The sequence below is a fragment of the Heliangelus exortis genome, chromosome 11, assembly GCF_036169615.1.
Source record: "Heliangelus exortis chromosome 11, bHelExo1.hap1, whole genome shotgun sequence".
NCBI lineage: Eukaryota > Metazoa > Chordata > Aves > Apodiformes > Trochilidae > Heliangelus > Heliangelus exortis.
In genome coordinates this window covers 15,386,025-15,400,385 of record NC_092432.1, presented here as the reverse complement: position 1 = coordinate 15,400,385, position 14,361 = coordinate 15,386,025, and the positions used below count along the sequence as shown (strand labels likewise).

General features: G+C 38.1%; 1 protein-coding gene across 6 annotated transcripts in view; it reads left to right on the top strand.

Annotated features, from left to right (window-relative positions):
- The window catches only part of TLN2 (talin 2), a 152,408-nt gene that overhangs the window by 94,015 nt on the left and 44,032 nt on the right, over nt 1-14,361 (top strand). For all 6 annotated transcript variants that reach the window (XM_071754900.1, XM_071754902.1, XM_071754905.1 and 3 more), the window contains 9 exons: nt 352-480; nt 1,103-1,205; nt 3,680-3,888; nt 4,628-4,747; nt 5,766-5,963; nt 7,540-7,679; nt 11,360-11,453; nt 12,557-12,646; nt 13,771-13,893. In XM_071754900.1, the coding sequence (XP_071611001.1) occupies nt 352-480; nt 1,103-1,205; nt 3,680-3,888; nt 4,628-4,747; nt 5,766-5,963; nt 7,540-7,679; nt 11,360-11,453; nt 12,557-12,646; nt 13,771-13,893 (1,206 nt within the window). The remainder of the gene's footprint in view (nt 1-351; nt 481-1,102; nt 1,206-3,679; nt 3,889-4,627; nt 4,748-5,765; nt 5,964-7,539; nt 7,680-11,359; nt 11,454-12,556; nt 12,647-13,770; nt 13,894-14,361) is intronic.

The following is a 14,361-nucleotide window of genomic DNA, read 5'->3' as shown; positions in this document are numbered from 1 at the left end:
CCACATCAGAAGGTTCAGTGTGATTTGTCACAAAGGCACTTTCTCAAAGATAAAGTCCCTGCTGCAGGAGTTGTTCTCTTGGTACCTGGACTACCTGGTGTGAAAATATGTATGCACAAGTTACTTGCCTCTCATTCCTCTGGTGGCTTTTAAGTGTGTTATTCTGGTCACAAGCTAAGAATATTGTGCAGGAGTTTGCAGTCAATGATGTGTAACCCATAAAGTGCCCACAATGGCCTCTAACATCATGAAAGCAGTAATTTAGGAGAGGAAGATTATATCTGAATCATTTACTATTTCTCATAGTGGCTTGCAGCTGCTAACAGTGATATTGATCTGATTTTTTTCCAGGCTCATGAAGCATGTGGCCCAATGGAAATCGATTCAGCTTTGAATACAGTCCAGACACTCAAAAATGAACTACAAGATGCGAAAATGGCAGCTGTGGATGGACAGTTAAAACCTCTCCCAGGAGAAACTGTAATTGAGGAAGGATGTTCTTCATTTAAAAACAAACAAACAAAGTTAGCTGTTAAAAATTTTAAGTACTGGAGGCAAAATGAGTAGTGAGGCTTTGGACAGTGATGGCAGTGATAGGTTTTTTTCTTAAAAAGAATATATATATATTCCTACTACGCCAGAAGCATGTTCTGTAGCAGAATTACTCACAGGACTGTAGAACCTTCTTGTTATAGCAAATTATAGTTTGGTAACAGCAATGTTTCAGCCTTTTTTTGTCAGAAGGAATTTGTTTTCAACAGTGACAAAGGTGAGAACTCAACTAAGACTACTGGACTGGTAGGCTTAGAAAGTAAAATTTTTCATTTGGCAAAAACTCTCTTCTCCTCATATGAAGGTAGTGATTTCCATTGCTGATTATGAAATAGTTTTGTCTTTCATATTACATAATATTTTAGCTTATTAGTATATTCATCCTGCACAGGGAAAACGTGCTAGTCAGGTGTCAGAGAAACTGCATGTACAGTAGCTGAGGTAAAAGCTTGGTTTTATTGGAATGAGGAAGTTTTTAGTATTACTTGAAAAAATACTTTGTTTTAGTTGAGCTTAAACAAACAATTTTGTCCTTTGCAATTTTACACAGCTTGAGAAATGCGCTCAGGACCTGGGAAGTACATCCAAAGCAGTCGGTTCATCAATGGCCCAGTTGTTAACTTGTGCTGCTCAAGGCAACGAGCACTACACAGGTAGTGTTTGATTCATAATGTCTCTGCAAAACTTCTGCTTTCTGTAAAATACTTAATAGAAGGTTTTCCTGTAACAGACTACTCAAATTGCTGCTTTTTTGGTGTCTTATTTTTATTCTGATAGTGAATTGTGGCAGGGTAGCAGCAATTGCTAGTGTGAGCAGTGGGCTTCATAAAAGAATAGCATTGCAGTCTGCTGTGTGTCTGTATGTAATCAGAACAGGTTGAGACATCTGTTGTTTTTGTAAATAATATGCCACTGAAACTCTAAAGGACGGAACTAAAATGTCATGCAGTTTAAAGGTCAGTGCCACTGGAAATGTTGCTGTGTCCTTTCAGAAGGTTAAAAGAGTCTTTGGTTATTTTTTGAAGCACAGGATGCAAAGATACTTGGGATAGCTTGGTGATGTTTAAACATCTCTTACTAAATGTTACCAGTTTGCATGTATAATGCAGGCTGTGTCTCTGGCTCACTGATTACAGTTAGAGTTCAAGTCAACAGGTAATGTGGGCACACAGATTCCAGAGTTTTTGGTTTTTGTATAGAAACCCAAAGCATCTTAATAAGAATATGCTCCTTGCAGGGAGGAAAAAAAGTTTTCCTCTTAGATTGTAAAATGTTTTATCTCCTTATTTCTGAAAGAAATGATAACTCTTGATGCAGATGCTACTGTAGGATTTGTTTTAATATTACTGATATAATCCATTATGGCAATTACCACTTCAATGTATATAATTGCATCAGGGCTACATAACTTTGTTGCTTTAATTTCAAGCAGATATAGTTGAGTTAAGATGACTTGTGTTTCTATCACATAGTTATGCAGAAGATAGCACAGAGTATCTGGTGAAGGAATGCAGGTATTTGCCAGCTGATATCTAATAAGTTAATCTGTTAGCTCTCAATATCAAGCTGTAGGAGCTCTTTGGTTGGGAAATCCTACAAAGCAATGAGTTCCTTTTCAAAGCTCATAAAACTCTTTTCTCTTGCGTATTATCTTGTTATGCAAAACCCATTATGTGCTCAAGCAAGCCCTGAGTGTTTGTAGGTATTATGATATTCTTCTGTTTCCCCATGATAAAAATTCTTTACAGCTTATATTCACTATTTAGTAAGTCCCTCTTGTCTGCAACTGTCAAAACAAGTTTCTTTTCACTTTGTACTAGAAGTCATTGTAGAGGATGAAAGCAGCACCAAACTAAAAGCAAACAATCAGACCTTTTTTGTGGTGCTGTGATAAATTAAGTCAAACTTTAAAGATGCATAGAGGTACTATAATTAAAGGAAAAAACTGTGTGGGTATTTCATGAAGTCTTTTTTTCCTGAAAATGTGAAAATCTTTCTGGGGTTTGTCAAGTAGAAGGGTTGTAACTGCAGTGCAGGCAGTACTGTTTCTATGCCTAGCTTGGCTTTACTTTGATATAGAATATCAGTTGCCTTTTGTGATCTAAAGTTTCTGGGCTTAAAAAAAATATTCAGTTGATTAGGAGAAAAATTTTTTAAAAGCACTGGTGTTAAAATGCTTATGTAAGTGCCTGGGGAGTTGTATTTGGTTGTGATGTCCCAGCTTTTTAAACATTTCCAGTAGGGATATTGCAACGTTCTCATAATTTTTAATGCCAAAATGTGGGTAACCAAGAGCTCATGTATATCAAATATGAATATTCTCTGTAGCTTTCTTTTGGTAGGTATAGCATGATTTTAACATTATCATTCAAAATATACCATGTAAATTAATTGCATATGTTATTAACTGGACTATGTGCTTATTGAGGTCTTTTAGAAGACTGTTTTATGTTGGTTTTTATTAAGGGCTGAATTAAATTTCAAAAATAGAATAATGGGACCATTATTCATACAGTTGTACATCTTAGCTTTAGAGCTGATGTATGTCCTATAATGTTGGCCAGACAGACCACAGAATCTCATGGCATCCTCTCTATGACTTGATTATTTTCATGTGCTTGTTCTCACAGTGAGGTTATATCAAGTTCTATCTTCCCTGAAGATATCTTCTAATCTTTTTAAGTAACTTGCCCTTAATGTTATTGCAGCATTTATTCTCTAAAAAATCCAAAATTGCATTTTCACATGGATCAGAGATGCTGTGGTTCTGAAATTACACCATTCTTGCAGACAATTACTTTAGCCTATAGTTTGGAGTACGTGTTTTTTTCTCATTTTCAGGTTTTAGAATTTTGTTTGTTTTCAGTGCTTTACTAAGATTTACTCCCCTATATAGAATTGTGCCTGTAATGTGGTCTTCAGGGTATATTTATTGTACAGCTTCACTACAGGTATTTCTTTAGGAAAGTCATACTGTGAATTTCAAATGTGTTCATGATTTTCCTTTCAACTGCATTTGTAGTACTATTTGGCCGTGGGATTATTACCTCCAAATTTATCTGTCATAAAATACAACGATGATCTTTAGATGGGTACCAATAGAGTCCTTGATGAAATCTGACCTTAGGAATTGCTGCCAGAGAAACTGCTCAGGCTTTGAAGACTTTGGCTCAGGCAGCACGAGGGGTTGCAGCATCTACGAGTGACCCTGTGGCAACACATGCCATGTTGGATTCAGCAAGGGATGTGATGGAAGGCTCTGCCATGCTGATCCAGGAGGCCAAGCAGGCCCTGGCTGCACCAGGGGATGCAGACAGTCAGCAGAGGTTAGCCCAGGTAAGTTGTGACTTGAGCAGCTACTTGCATTATCCAACAACCAGTGAAATTACTTGAAATGTAGCACTAAGTAATGAGAGAGAACAACAGAAAATCAAGGCTGCAAGGTTTGTCAGCTTTCTGTTTCTTCCAGCAAGTCCCAGATAGTAACCTGCATTAAACAGTGCAGAAATATAAACTTATACGAAATCAGCTTAGTCCTTTTACCCACAACATATTTGAGTAAGCTGCTTGACTGCAAAAATGAAGTAACTGTTAAACTGATCATTATCAAGTGAAGGATGTGTTTTAATGTTATATGCAAAAAGCAAACGTGCATTTTCTACGTGTGGCACCACTGCTTTTCAACTTGTCTCAAAAGTTCTGTAATTGGATTGTATTTTAAACAACTTCTTCTGAGGAAACATTCATTTTAATCAGGAATTTATCTGAAAAAAAGAGCATGCAGAGGCTTTCAGTGATAAGTATATGGTTAACTTCAGGGGCATTCCCCTATCTGCAGTGCTGCAGCCTTTATCCCAGGTGCCAAAAGCATTTGCAACATTATCCTGTCAAATGGGTGAGCATAAATAATGACTGCTAGACTATAGGTGAGTGAACAAAGAAAGTCACAAGCCTCAAAAATGGTCTTGTTAAGAGTCAGAATGTAGGAATTGTTGTCTATATCTAAATGCTCCTATTAGATAAATGACCACCTAATTCTTTCTCAGTGTGCATGTGTTTACTTAATGTGTTGCAGGTGGCAAAAGCAGTGTCCCACTCCTTGAATAACTGTGTGAATTGTCTGCCTGGACAAAAGGATGTGGATGTGGCCTTGAAAAGCATTGGGGAATCTAGCAAGAAGCTCCTTGTTGATTCGGTGAGATGTCTTTTAACTTAGAAACAAATTTCAGAGAACTGGAAAGCAGATCTGGGTTCCCTATGTGTCCAATTATTATTTGGTAAATGTGTCCTAAGTGTATTTCATGAGTTTTGTTTAAGTTTATGAAATGCTATTATAGTCTTGGTTTATGGGAAAGGTTTAATATGTTTGTGGCTTGTGAAGGCAATATTCAAGTTGTTGTCATAGATCACTGTTAGTTTGGTTTTGGTTTTTTTGAAAAGACCATGTGCAACTTACCATATTAAAGAATATGAAAAGAAAAATTGATGATCCATTTCCCACCCAGAAATGATCGGTTCGGTTTAAGGAGCATTGCGGTCAGTCAAGTAAAATGTTTTGTGCAAGAAGAATTGTTCTTTTTCTGGTTAGCTGCATCCATGTAAAAAAACCCAACCCTATGAGCACTGGTAATTTGCTGCTGAGTTATGATTCAGACAGCTTTTTTTCTGCACCTACCAGTGATCCTGCTACCCTGTGAATGAAAGAGGAATTGTATTTTGATCAATTTGTGCAATGCCTTTTGGTAAAAAAAGGTCAGGAGCCTAGAGTAATAGTGAAGAGCTTGTTAATACTTGTGTGGTGTTCTGTAAAACTTTGTGGAAGGGAATGATGACGTAGGGACAAAAATTTTCCAAACATAGAGACAAAAAATTTCCAATTTTTGCTACTGTGTTCATCACTTCAATTTCTTAATTGAACTGTCATCACTTCTGTCCCTTGCAAGGCTGATGTACTTGTCTGTCTCTTGAAAGAAATGGCAAGACTGAGGTCCATGTATTGATTACTGTTTGACAGCAGTCCTGTAGTGGGACTGTTCTGGATTCAGAACTGAATCACTACCAGTCCAGTTACACTACTCCATTTTAGCTTGTATGTGAAGCTCACTACTGTGTTGCATGTAGTGCTTTTGGTTTTTGAATGTCACAAACTTTCTAGACATGATGGGCTGGGGTGATGTGACAGACAATAAGATAGAGCCCTTGATCTCTTACAGCTGCCTGCAAGTTCTAAATCATTTCAAGAAGCTCAGAGTGAACTGAACCAGGCAGCAGCAGACCTGAATCAGTCAGCAGGAGAAGTTGTCCATGCTACACGGGGCCAAAGTGGGGAACTGGCTGCAGCCTCTGGAAAATTCAGTGATGATTTTGATGAATTTCTTGATGCTGGTATTGAAATGGCTGGCCAAGCACAAGTAAGTTTTTCACCTTGCTACCTGGGACCATGGGTTATCTTAGGCCTAATAGCTTGCAGTGCAGTATCTTGGGATGTTGCAGTATCAGAGATGTTGTCACATAGTACCTGGCTTATTCCTAGTAGTCTAGGTACTCAGTTGAAGCTGGAGATATTTCCTTTGTTTTATCTTACTAAATTTAAATGTGCTGAATTACACTAATTGGTCATTTGGAGACGACTGAGCATAAGAAATCTCAGCATAGGAAAATCAGAGGAGGGCTTGCAGAAAAAACAATCTGCAGACTATTCTGCCCTAGCTACGAGGAGAAACTTGCAAACCTAAGAAGTGGTTGCCAAAAGAAAAGTAGCCAGAAGAAGTCTTGTGTGTGGTAATCCTTTGAAGTCATTGATGAAGTGTCTCTGTAGAGCAGATGGTTTCTAGATAGAGCTGAGTAGAGAGCTCAGCAATACTATTGAGTTTCCATGAAAACTTTATAGTTCAGGTTCTAGATACATGAAGTGAGTTAGGCACCAAGAATCTACTGATTCTCCAAAACTGGGTAGGAGTTAGGTGCCTGATTATCTTAGACATGAGCCTCATTGACTTCTAGAATGTTTTGCTTGAGGCAGTTCAAGGAAGGCAAAGCTAGAAATGATGCTGCAAATAGCTACTGAAAAAGTTTTCCAGCTGCTGATGAACTTGTGGCCCTTGCAGATTTGCTTATCCTGCTGACATTGGGAATGATAAGATTTTGATCTTTCAAAACAGAATGTCTTCTGTCTGTGTCTAGTTATGTGGCCTGAACAGAAGCCATATCAGGTATTTTGGATTATAAATGTTGCGACAGGGAGGAAGAAGCATGTAAATATAGAGCAAGAGTTTTCACAATGAGTGAGTAATATGCCATCTCTTTACATAAAACCCAGAACAGACTGCTATAAAGAATGGCTTCACTTCTGTTATCACTGACAGAACAATCTTAGTTACAGCTATTGGCAGTGATAATGCAGTACTTTCCTTTAACTGTATGTATATGCAGGTTGACCTTTTCAAGCAGTGACTCAAGTAAGTAATGCCACATCCAAGTCAGACTGTTTATCAAGTCAGACTGTTTACCAAGCAAGCTTATAGAAACATATTTTCTTGGGGTAGAGGACTTTCTGCAGGCATCTTTTTGTGTGACTAATCCCAGTGAGATGCTAGAAAACCTCTGGGTTACACAGAGGATGCTGGCATACAGAGAGTGTACACTGGATAATGTAGATCAGCTGTGCCAGGCAGAGACACATGAAGGTCTTGACAACAAAGCATTGTTCAACAAGTAGTAAAGTTTCTCCAGTGCTCATTTGTGAATACTGCCATTGTTAGAAACCAAGCTATTTGGTACTTGGGCTTCTTTTTCTGTTATGTAAGTGAAGCTGGAGGTACCTGTCTGGGTGAACAGTGGTTTTGGTCCATGTTCTTCTCCAGACTGTTGTCCCCTGCACGTCAGTGGTTTCAGATGGATGAACAAACTGGGTTTCCAAATGTGGCTTTAGCACACTTGCTTTATTGAAAACCCTGCACTTAATGTTATGTTGCTGTGGCTTTCCAGACTAAAGAGGACCAGATTCAAGTAATAGGCAATCTCAAGAGCATCTCTATGGCTTCCAGCAAGCTGTTACTGGCTGCCAAGTCTCTGTCTGTTGATCCCGGAGCTCCTAATGCCAAGAACCTCTTAGCAGCAGCAGCAAGGTAAGGATGTGTTGGTTGCTTCAGGTTTTCCTAAGGTATTTCCTTTTCTCTCTGATATTTCTAATGTGTTCATATACTCTTCTGCTATTGACAACTGAATGGTTGGAACCTGCAGTTCTGCTTAAATGAAAGTAGGCTGGAGGAAAACTGCTTATTTTGGACTAGTTCCTTTACTGGCATAACTTGGTACCCTTGATGGAAGTAAGAACCAGCAGTTGAAGACCTGGCCTGGGTTTTAGATGGGCTAGTCTGTTTTCCCTACTGGTTTTTTTTTTTTTTACTATCTATGTTCTGTAAGGCACTAGCTACACAGTAAGCATCTCAACAAAGAAAAGAAATTTAATAGTGTTCCATCTGTTGAATGGGCTTAAAATCATGTTGTGGCTGTCATTAACAGTGTGGTGTGTGTGTGTGTGATTAATAACACCTGACAGGAATAGATGCAATGTTTGTTTGCTGAAAGGTAGCCTAACATTAAGTATTGTGTCAGCTGTGCCCTGAATTTTGTCTTGTGGGCCCTATTAATCAGTCAAGGTGCTCAGTGTTTATGTGAAAAACCACCACTGCATTTCAGTGTCTAACTGGATAATTTCCTTTCCTCTCCACTTTATCAAATCCTTTTCAAATTTTTTTTTCAAATTAACTTTTTATTCATTTACCTAAGTTTGTAAATGGAGCGTTAAAATATCAAAACCTGAAAGGGGACTGCTGAAGGCCAGGTAGACATCACACCCAGAAATATCAATAAATGAGATGAATGTCTGAGATTATGTGGATGTAACTTACTGTATTGCAAAATGTTTGTAGCCACAAAGATTAACCTAGAGACTAAGTGACGATTACTTCCTTGGGAATAATGTAGTTGATATTTGCCTTCAACCTTGGAGTCATCCCTTTCTAATAGCAATAGCTTTTTTTATTAAAAGAATCCAGTTCTTTATTAAAGAACTTCATAAAGAAGTAACATTACTTTTATTTGTCAGATTTTTTTTTTAAAGAAAATAAAAATCTGATATTTACCTTGTCTCCCCAGGATAAATAGCTTCTAGGAAACTTGGAGGTAATCAAAGGCACAGTGCTTAAAAATGAAGGCATTGTGTGAGCTTTTGTTACTGCTACAGCATCAGACTGCTACAGACTTCTGCTTTAGGCTTGGAACCTTGCTGTTTGGTGTGGAGGAACTTGGTGACCCCAGTGAAGCCCAGTTAGCTGTCAGTTTCTGCCAGGCTGATATTCCCTCTGTAGAAGCATGTAATTCCCTCTATTACATTCCCTCTATTTATTCCCTCTAAAAATCCCTCTATCGCTGCTTGTGACAACCTTGTCAGGGTTTTGTTCTCCTTCCTTGCTCTGATATGGTCACGGTCAAGTATTTTTACTTCCTTTCTTCTAATGAAAATGAAAAAAGAGGCATAATTCCCTTTGCTTCTTTGTGTGTAAGGTGGCTGTTCTGATTTTTCTCTCTTCCACAGTACTGTGATTAATCTTGTATTTTCTTTCCTTTCTTCCCCCATTGTTCCAACTGTAATATACCCTCCAACTTTTTCAGTAGCTTTGGCATTGTTGTGGAGGCATTTTACTTTAATTTCTTTAGTTCCTCTGACAGCCTCATAAGACTGCAAAAGTAGTCGAGTTCCCTGTAGGATCCAAGTATTGATGTGCTTATCTGATGAAAACCAATATGGCTTTTAGAATCTCATCAGTTCTCTTCCCCTGTTGGGTTGTTGTTTGAGGGGCCATCTTCCTGGCTTTACTGCTTCCAAATAATCTTAAAAGTAATGTGTGTACATTGGGGGTACTCCTTGGTTACAGATATCTGGTGTGTAGTAATGATATTCATGAGACCACACTGCATCCTCTACAAAGCTGACCAAAAGCTTGGGTATTTTTTCTATAATCTCAAATACTTTCTGAGTCAACATGCATTGTTGCTCTGAAATGAAAATGAACTGCAGGGAAGATATTTTTGCATGAATTTTCTCTGGGAGTGAACAGAACCTTCCAGTTTTATATCTATTCATGTGTCTTTATGCAATGACATTTTTCTGATGCCTACAAATCATTGATGTTCAGGAGGCTGAGGATCAATTTGTATTGATGTTATATTGGTGAAGCCATGCATGCTCCTTTTCAGAGACACATAATTGTAAAAGTGTTTATGTATACACAACCACACCTTAACTAGAAGAGTATCAAAGATTAGCTAAAGTGAAAAACCAAACAAGCACACCAAAGCTACTGAAAAGGACTCTGTTATCCAAATGCATTTATTAGTTTCCATTATTTTTGCCCTGAAATTAAACATAAATTCTCATGTGTACATGAGAAAAAAGCACATCCTGTTTGCTTTTCAACATGATAGCATCCATCTTGCTAATTTTTATTGATGTTACAAATCATGTTAACAAGTGCTGTTTTTCTTAAAGACAAAAAAATGCTGATGCCATGCAGAGATTGAGTTATATTCTCCATGCACCATGATTTTCTATTTTTCCATGAGAAAACCACAAAAATCTTGCATTTCACTATAATGTCACAATACAAACTAGGTTTTTGAAAATAGGTGACAAAATGCCTAACTATAAAAAATTATCTTTGATCAATAACAACGAGTGGCAGACTCCTACTCCCCCTCCTCCAAAAAATTTTTTCCTAGAAGCAGCTTTCCTGGGTGGTTAATCATTGCTCTAAAATGAATGTAGTTAGAATGCCTTTTGCTTAGTACCAGAGCCTTCATCAGAAACACAAACAGTGATCAGATTTTGTCAGATTCAGCACAATCGTGTTCAAGGTGTGTCAGGTTCAAGAGCACAGCTGTGAACTCCTGTAGAAGAGTAATGCAAAGCATTGTGTTGTCTGTGGATTTAAACCTAAGGGAGCTGATGCATGTTGACTCAGAATATCAATGATTTAAAGAGCAAAACTAGCTTGATAACAGCCTACAGAAATACGTAAAAGGATTATGTCTATGTCACAATGATAGACAAGACACAGGACTTTGTTAGCAAAGGGTGTATCATATGACTTCATACAAACATTTTTTGACATACTGGCCAATTGTTTCTGTGTCTTGTAGGATTTCTGGGGTGCTAGTTGGAAAATGAGTCAGTTTTAGTATCAGACCTATGAACACCCTAAAATAACCTTTAGCTAAGTTATGTGACTGTGCTACTGTGGTGGGTTGTCCTTGGCTCACTGCCATGTGATTTTTTTCTTTGTCTTCCCAGAGGTGCCCCCAGGTTGGCTGCTGGGCTCGGCTGTGTCCTGCCCTGGCTCTCTTGGAGCCTTCTGGAAACAGCTGTGCCCAGCATGGGGCACCTCTGGGCCTCCTCCTCCTCTCACAGAGGCCACCCCCACAGCCAAAACCTTGCCACAGGTATGAAGCTTCTGATTCTCCTGGACTAACTTCTTAGTTATTTGGACTGAGGGGACAGATTTTCAGATGTGTAGTTTTTCAAATTCTATTGTGAGAATGTTTTTGCTCCTATGAAGCTTGTTAAAGAAGAGGTCTATAGGTGAACTGTTAAACATACAGTTAATCTCCAAATTCTGAAAAGAAAAAATGTAATAGAACATCAAAGTTTTAAATCTTTATGCAGTGTACAGTTAAACAAAAATTCCAAGAAGATTAAAAGTCTAACTTTAGAATATACCTTTTCCTTTTCTTTTACTTTGCCTAGAGCTGTGACTGAGAGTATAAACCAGCTCATCACGCTGTGCACCCAGCAAGCTCCTGGGCAGAAGGAATGTGATAATGCACTCAGAGAACTGGAGGTATTACTACATTTCAGTTCTTAAGAATAAAAAAGGGCCCCAAATGTTTGGTTTTCTTTGTCTGATTAGCTGCTGTCAGTGTCTTCTCACTGGATATATGTGGCAAGGGTATTAATTTCGTACCAGGTAAGCACAGAACCTCCATGAACATGTAGTTTTGGCCAGAATGAAACTTGCTGTCCTGACCCCATCTCCACTTCCCTACCCCTCAAAAGGTAAAGTCCTTATTGTTGATACTTACAGTGAATTAAGTAAGAATCATGATGGGATGGGCACTCTAGCAGTGCACTGGAGGGAGCTGGTGGTATCTTGATTTTTCTACCTATAGGACACAGGTACTGACATCCCACATTGTAGGATATTTACCATCTTTTACCCTGTTCCTGACTGCCACTTATTACTGTAGATTTTTGATGCCTTGTTAACTTCTTTGACACAGGCTGATATGACATGTATGTTAATACAAGTTTTTGCTAGTTATGTTCTGGCTCATGTGTGAAATGTTTGGCTGGATAAGTATAGACAACTGCTTATAATAGTATTAAACAGCATCTTTTTAATTAAACTAAATGTTGATTTGCATCAAAAGGATGAAAAAGAAAACAAAACACCAACCTTTTTATTTCAGTTCTTTGCTATCAAAAGAATACAAAGATACTTATTTGCAGTGCATTCCAAAATATTGGTAGAATGTTGCCTAGGAGCTACCTTGTATTTCTTAATTCTTAGTTTCTTGAGCACAGAAGTTTATTTAATATAGTTCTGAAAACGTGTGCTTAGGCTGTTAACAATTAACAAAAAAACAATTTACCTCCTGTCAGCCAAGCGTCACTAACTGACCAGAAATCCCTCATCACAAACACAAGGTAAACCACATTAACCTCTACTTGCAGCAGATTTTTAGTGCACAAGTATGTAGGTACTGCATAATGTACTGCATTTTATGTATAGTATGCTCATCTGTATGTGAGCCCTCAGCAAATGTGTAGTTTTGTTTGCTTGCCAGATATAGTTTTAAGATTACAGTTATATGAGATGGATAGATGTTCTTATCTCAATATCTCAGTGTCTCTCAATAATCAGAGTATCTTTCATTATTTCAGACAGTTAAGGGAATGCTGGATAACCCCAATGAACCTGTGAGCGACCTCTCGTATTTTGATTGTATTGAAGGTGTAATGGAAAACTCCAAGGTAATTTCCTTTTCCCACTTCTGTGCCAATTGCAATGTGTGTTTTGATTATCAGAACTTCCCACATAGGTCTCGAGCATATTAGAAACACTGCACAGTGGTTGTAGATAAAATGTGTGCTGTGCTCCTTGATAAAACTCTGCCTCAGGTAGGTCTCCTACAGATAATTTCAGGTTTTGGTCACTTAGAAAGCTTGTTGTCTCGCTAAGAAATTTTAATTAAGTGGCTGATATGCAATACTGTTGAAGTTTCCCTTTCTGCTCTATGTATCAGACACCATGTGATACTTGCAAGATTTATTTTGACTGCAGCTATGTTGGAGCAGCCAGAAGTGTAAACTGGAGGCTTGGCAATGGAATATCTTTGTATTGTTCTGTGCAAAACAGCTTAGAGAAGTGTCTGCACAGTCCAGATATTCCAGCACGTCGCAAAATCTGTGTGAAATCATTAAGTTATTTTTAAACATACCACGCTATATATCTTTCTTTGAAGCTTTGCTTTTGATGTCCTTATTATTTGATGTGTTGGAATCATGCCAGATCCATCCTTTTTTAAGAGAAAAAGAAAGTGCTTAATGGGCTTGCGTGTCATCTTGCAACTAATGCTCTTCTGCAGTCAGATCTTTGTTTGAATATTGAAAGAGAATAAACTGAACTCAGTGGGAAATACTGGAATTAATCTGACATTCAGATGGTTCCAGCAGACTAGATGCAACTTCATTTCAATGGACTTTAGAGGCAGAGAACATGTGGGATGTATTAACAGTAGCTTTAGGATTGGTTGTCATGTTCTGCAATCAGTGAAATTTGCCTAGCACCTGGCTAGCTGTGATGAGTAGTGGATGACAGCAAAATTAATTATGGTTAATTTTGAATCCTCATAGTCATTTGTGCTATCATAATGCTTAGGTTCAGCACTTTCAGTACAGAGTTGATCTGCATGCCTTATCTCTTACACCACAGAGAGCAATGTGCCCAATTCAGTGAGGTCATTACCTAGCTAAAATTTCTGCAAGCCAAGTCTGAGAGGTTTGCAGGCCAGAACTGGCTCAAGGCCTGGAATCACTTGCCTTTGAGTAGTAGGGAAGCACATTGGGAAGATAACTTGTTTTTTTTAATTTCTGAGGTTCTTGGAGAATCAATGGCAGGCATTTCCCAGAATGCGAAAACTGGGGATCTTTTAGTCTTTGGAGAATGTGTTGGAGTTGCATCCAAGGCTCTCTGTGGTCTCACAGAGGCAGCAGCTCAGGTAAGCTTCTGAAATCTGTAAAGCAAGTATATATTTCTATTTTAGAAAGCCTGTGTAGGTATGTAACTCTGAGATTCATGTCCTGATGTCCAAAGAAATTATGACCTTGTACTGTATTTCAAGCTGTGTAGCTCCACAAAAATTGTCCATGTGCTGCTGTATGTTGCTGAAGCAGCAGAGTGCAGTAACATGCATATTTTATAGAGAAGAAATGACATCAAGAAGAAAACTTTGAGGATAAATCCAGTGTCACAGATGCAGTGTAGGGGATGTCATTTTTGCAGCTCAGGCTGTTAACTGTTATGTCATAGAGAAGCACACAAAAGCCAGTCACAGTTAAAATGAGTGAATCAAGTTGGATTTAGTTTGTATAAATTTCTAAGGAGCACTAATAATTTCAAACATGTAAATTAATAAGCAAATTGTTTCATTTGTACAGGTATTTCCAGAATAGCCAAAATTCTTAAG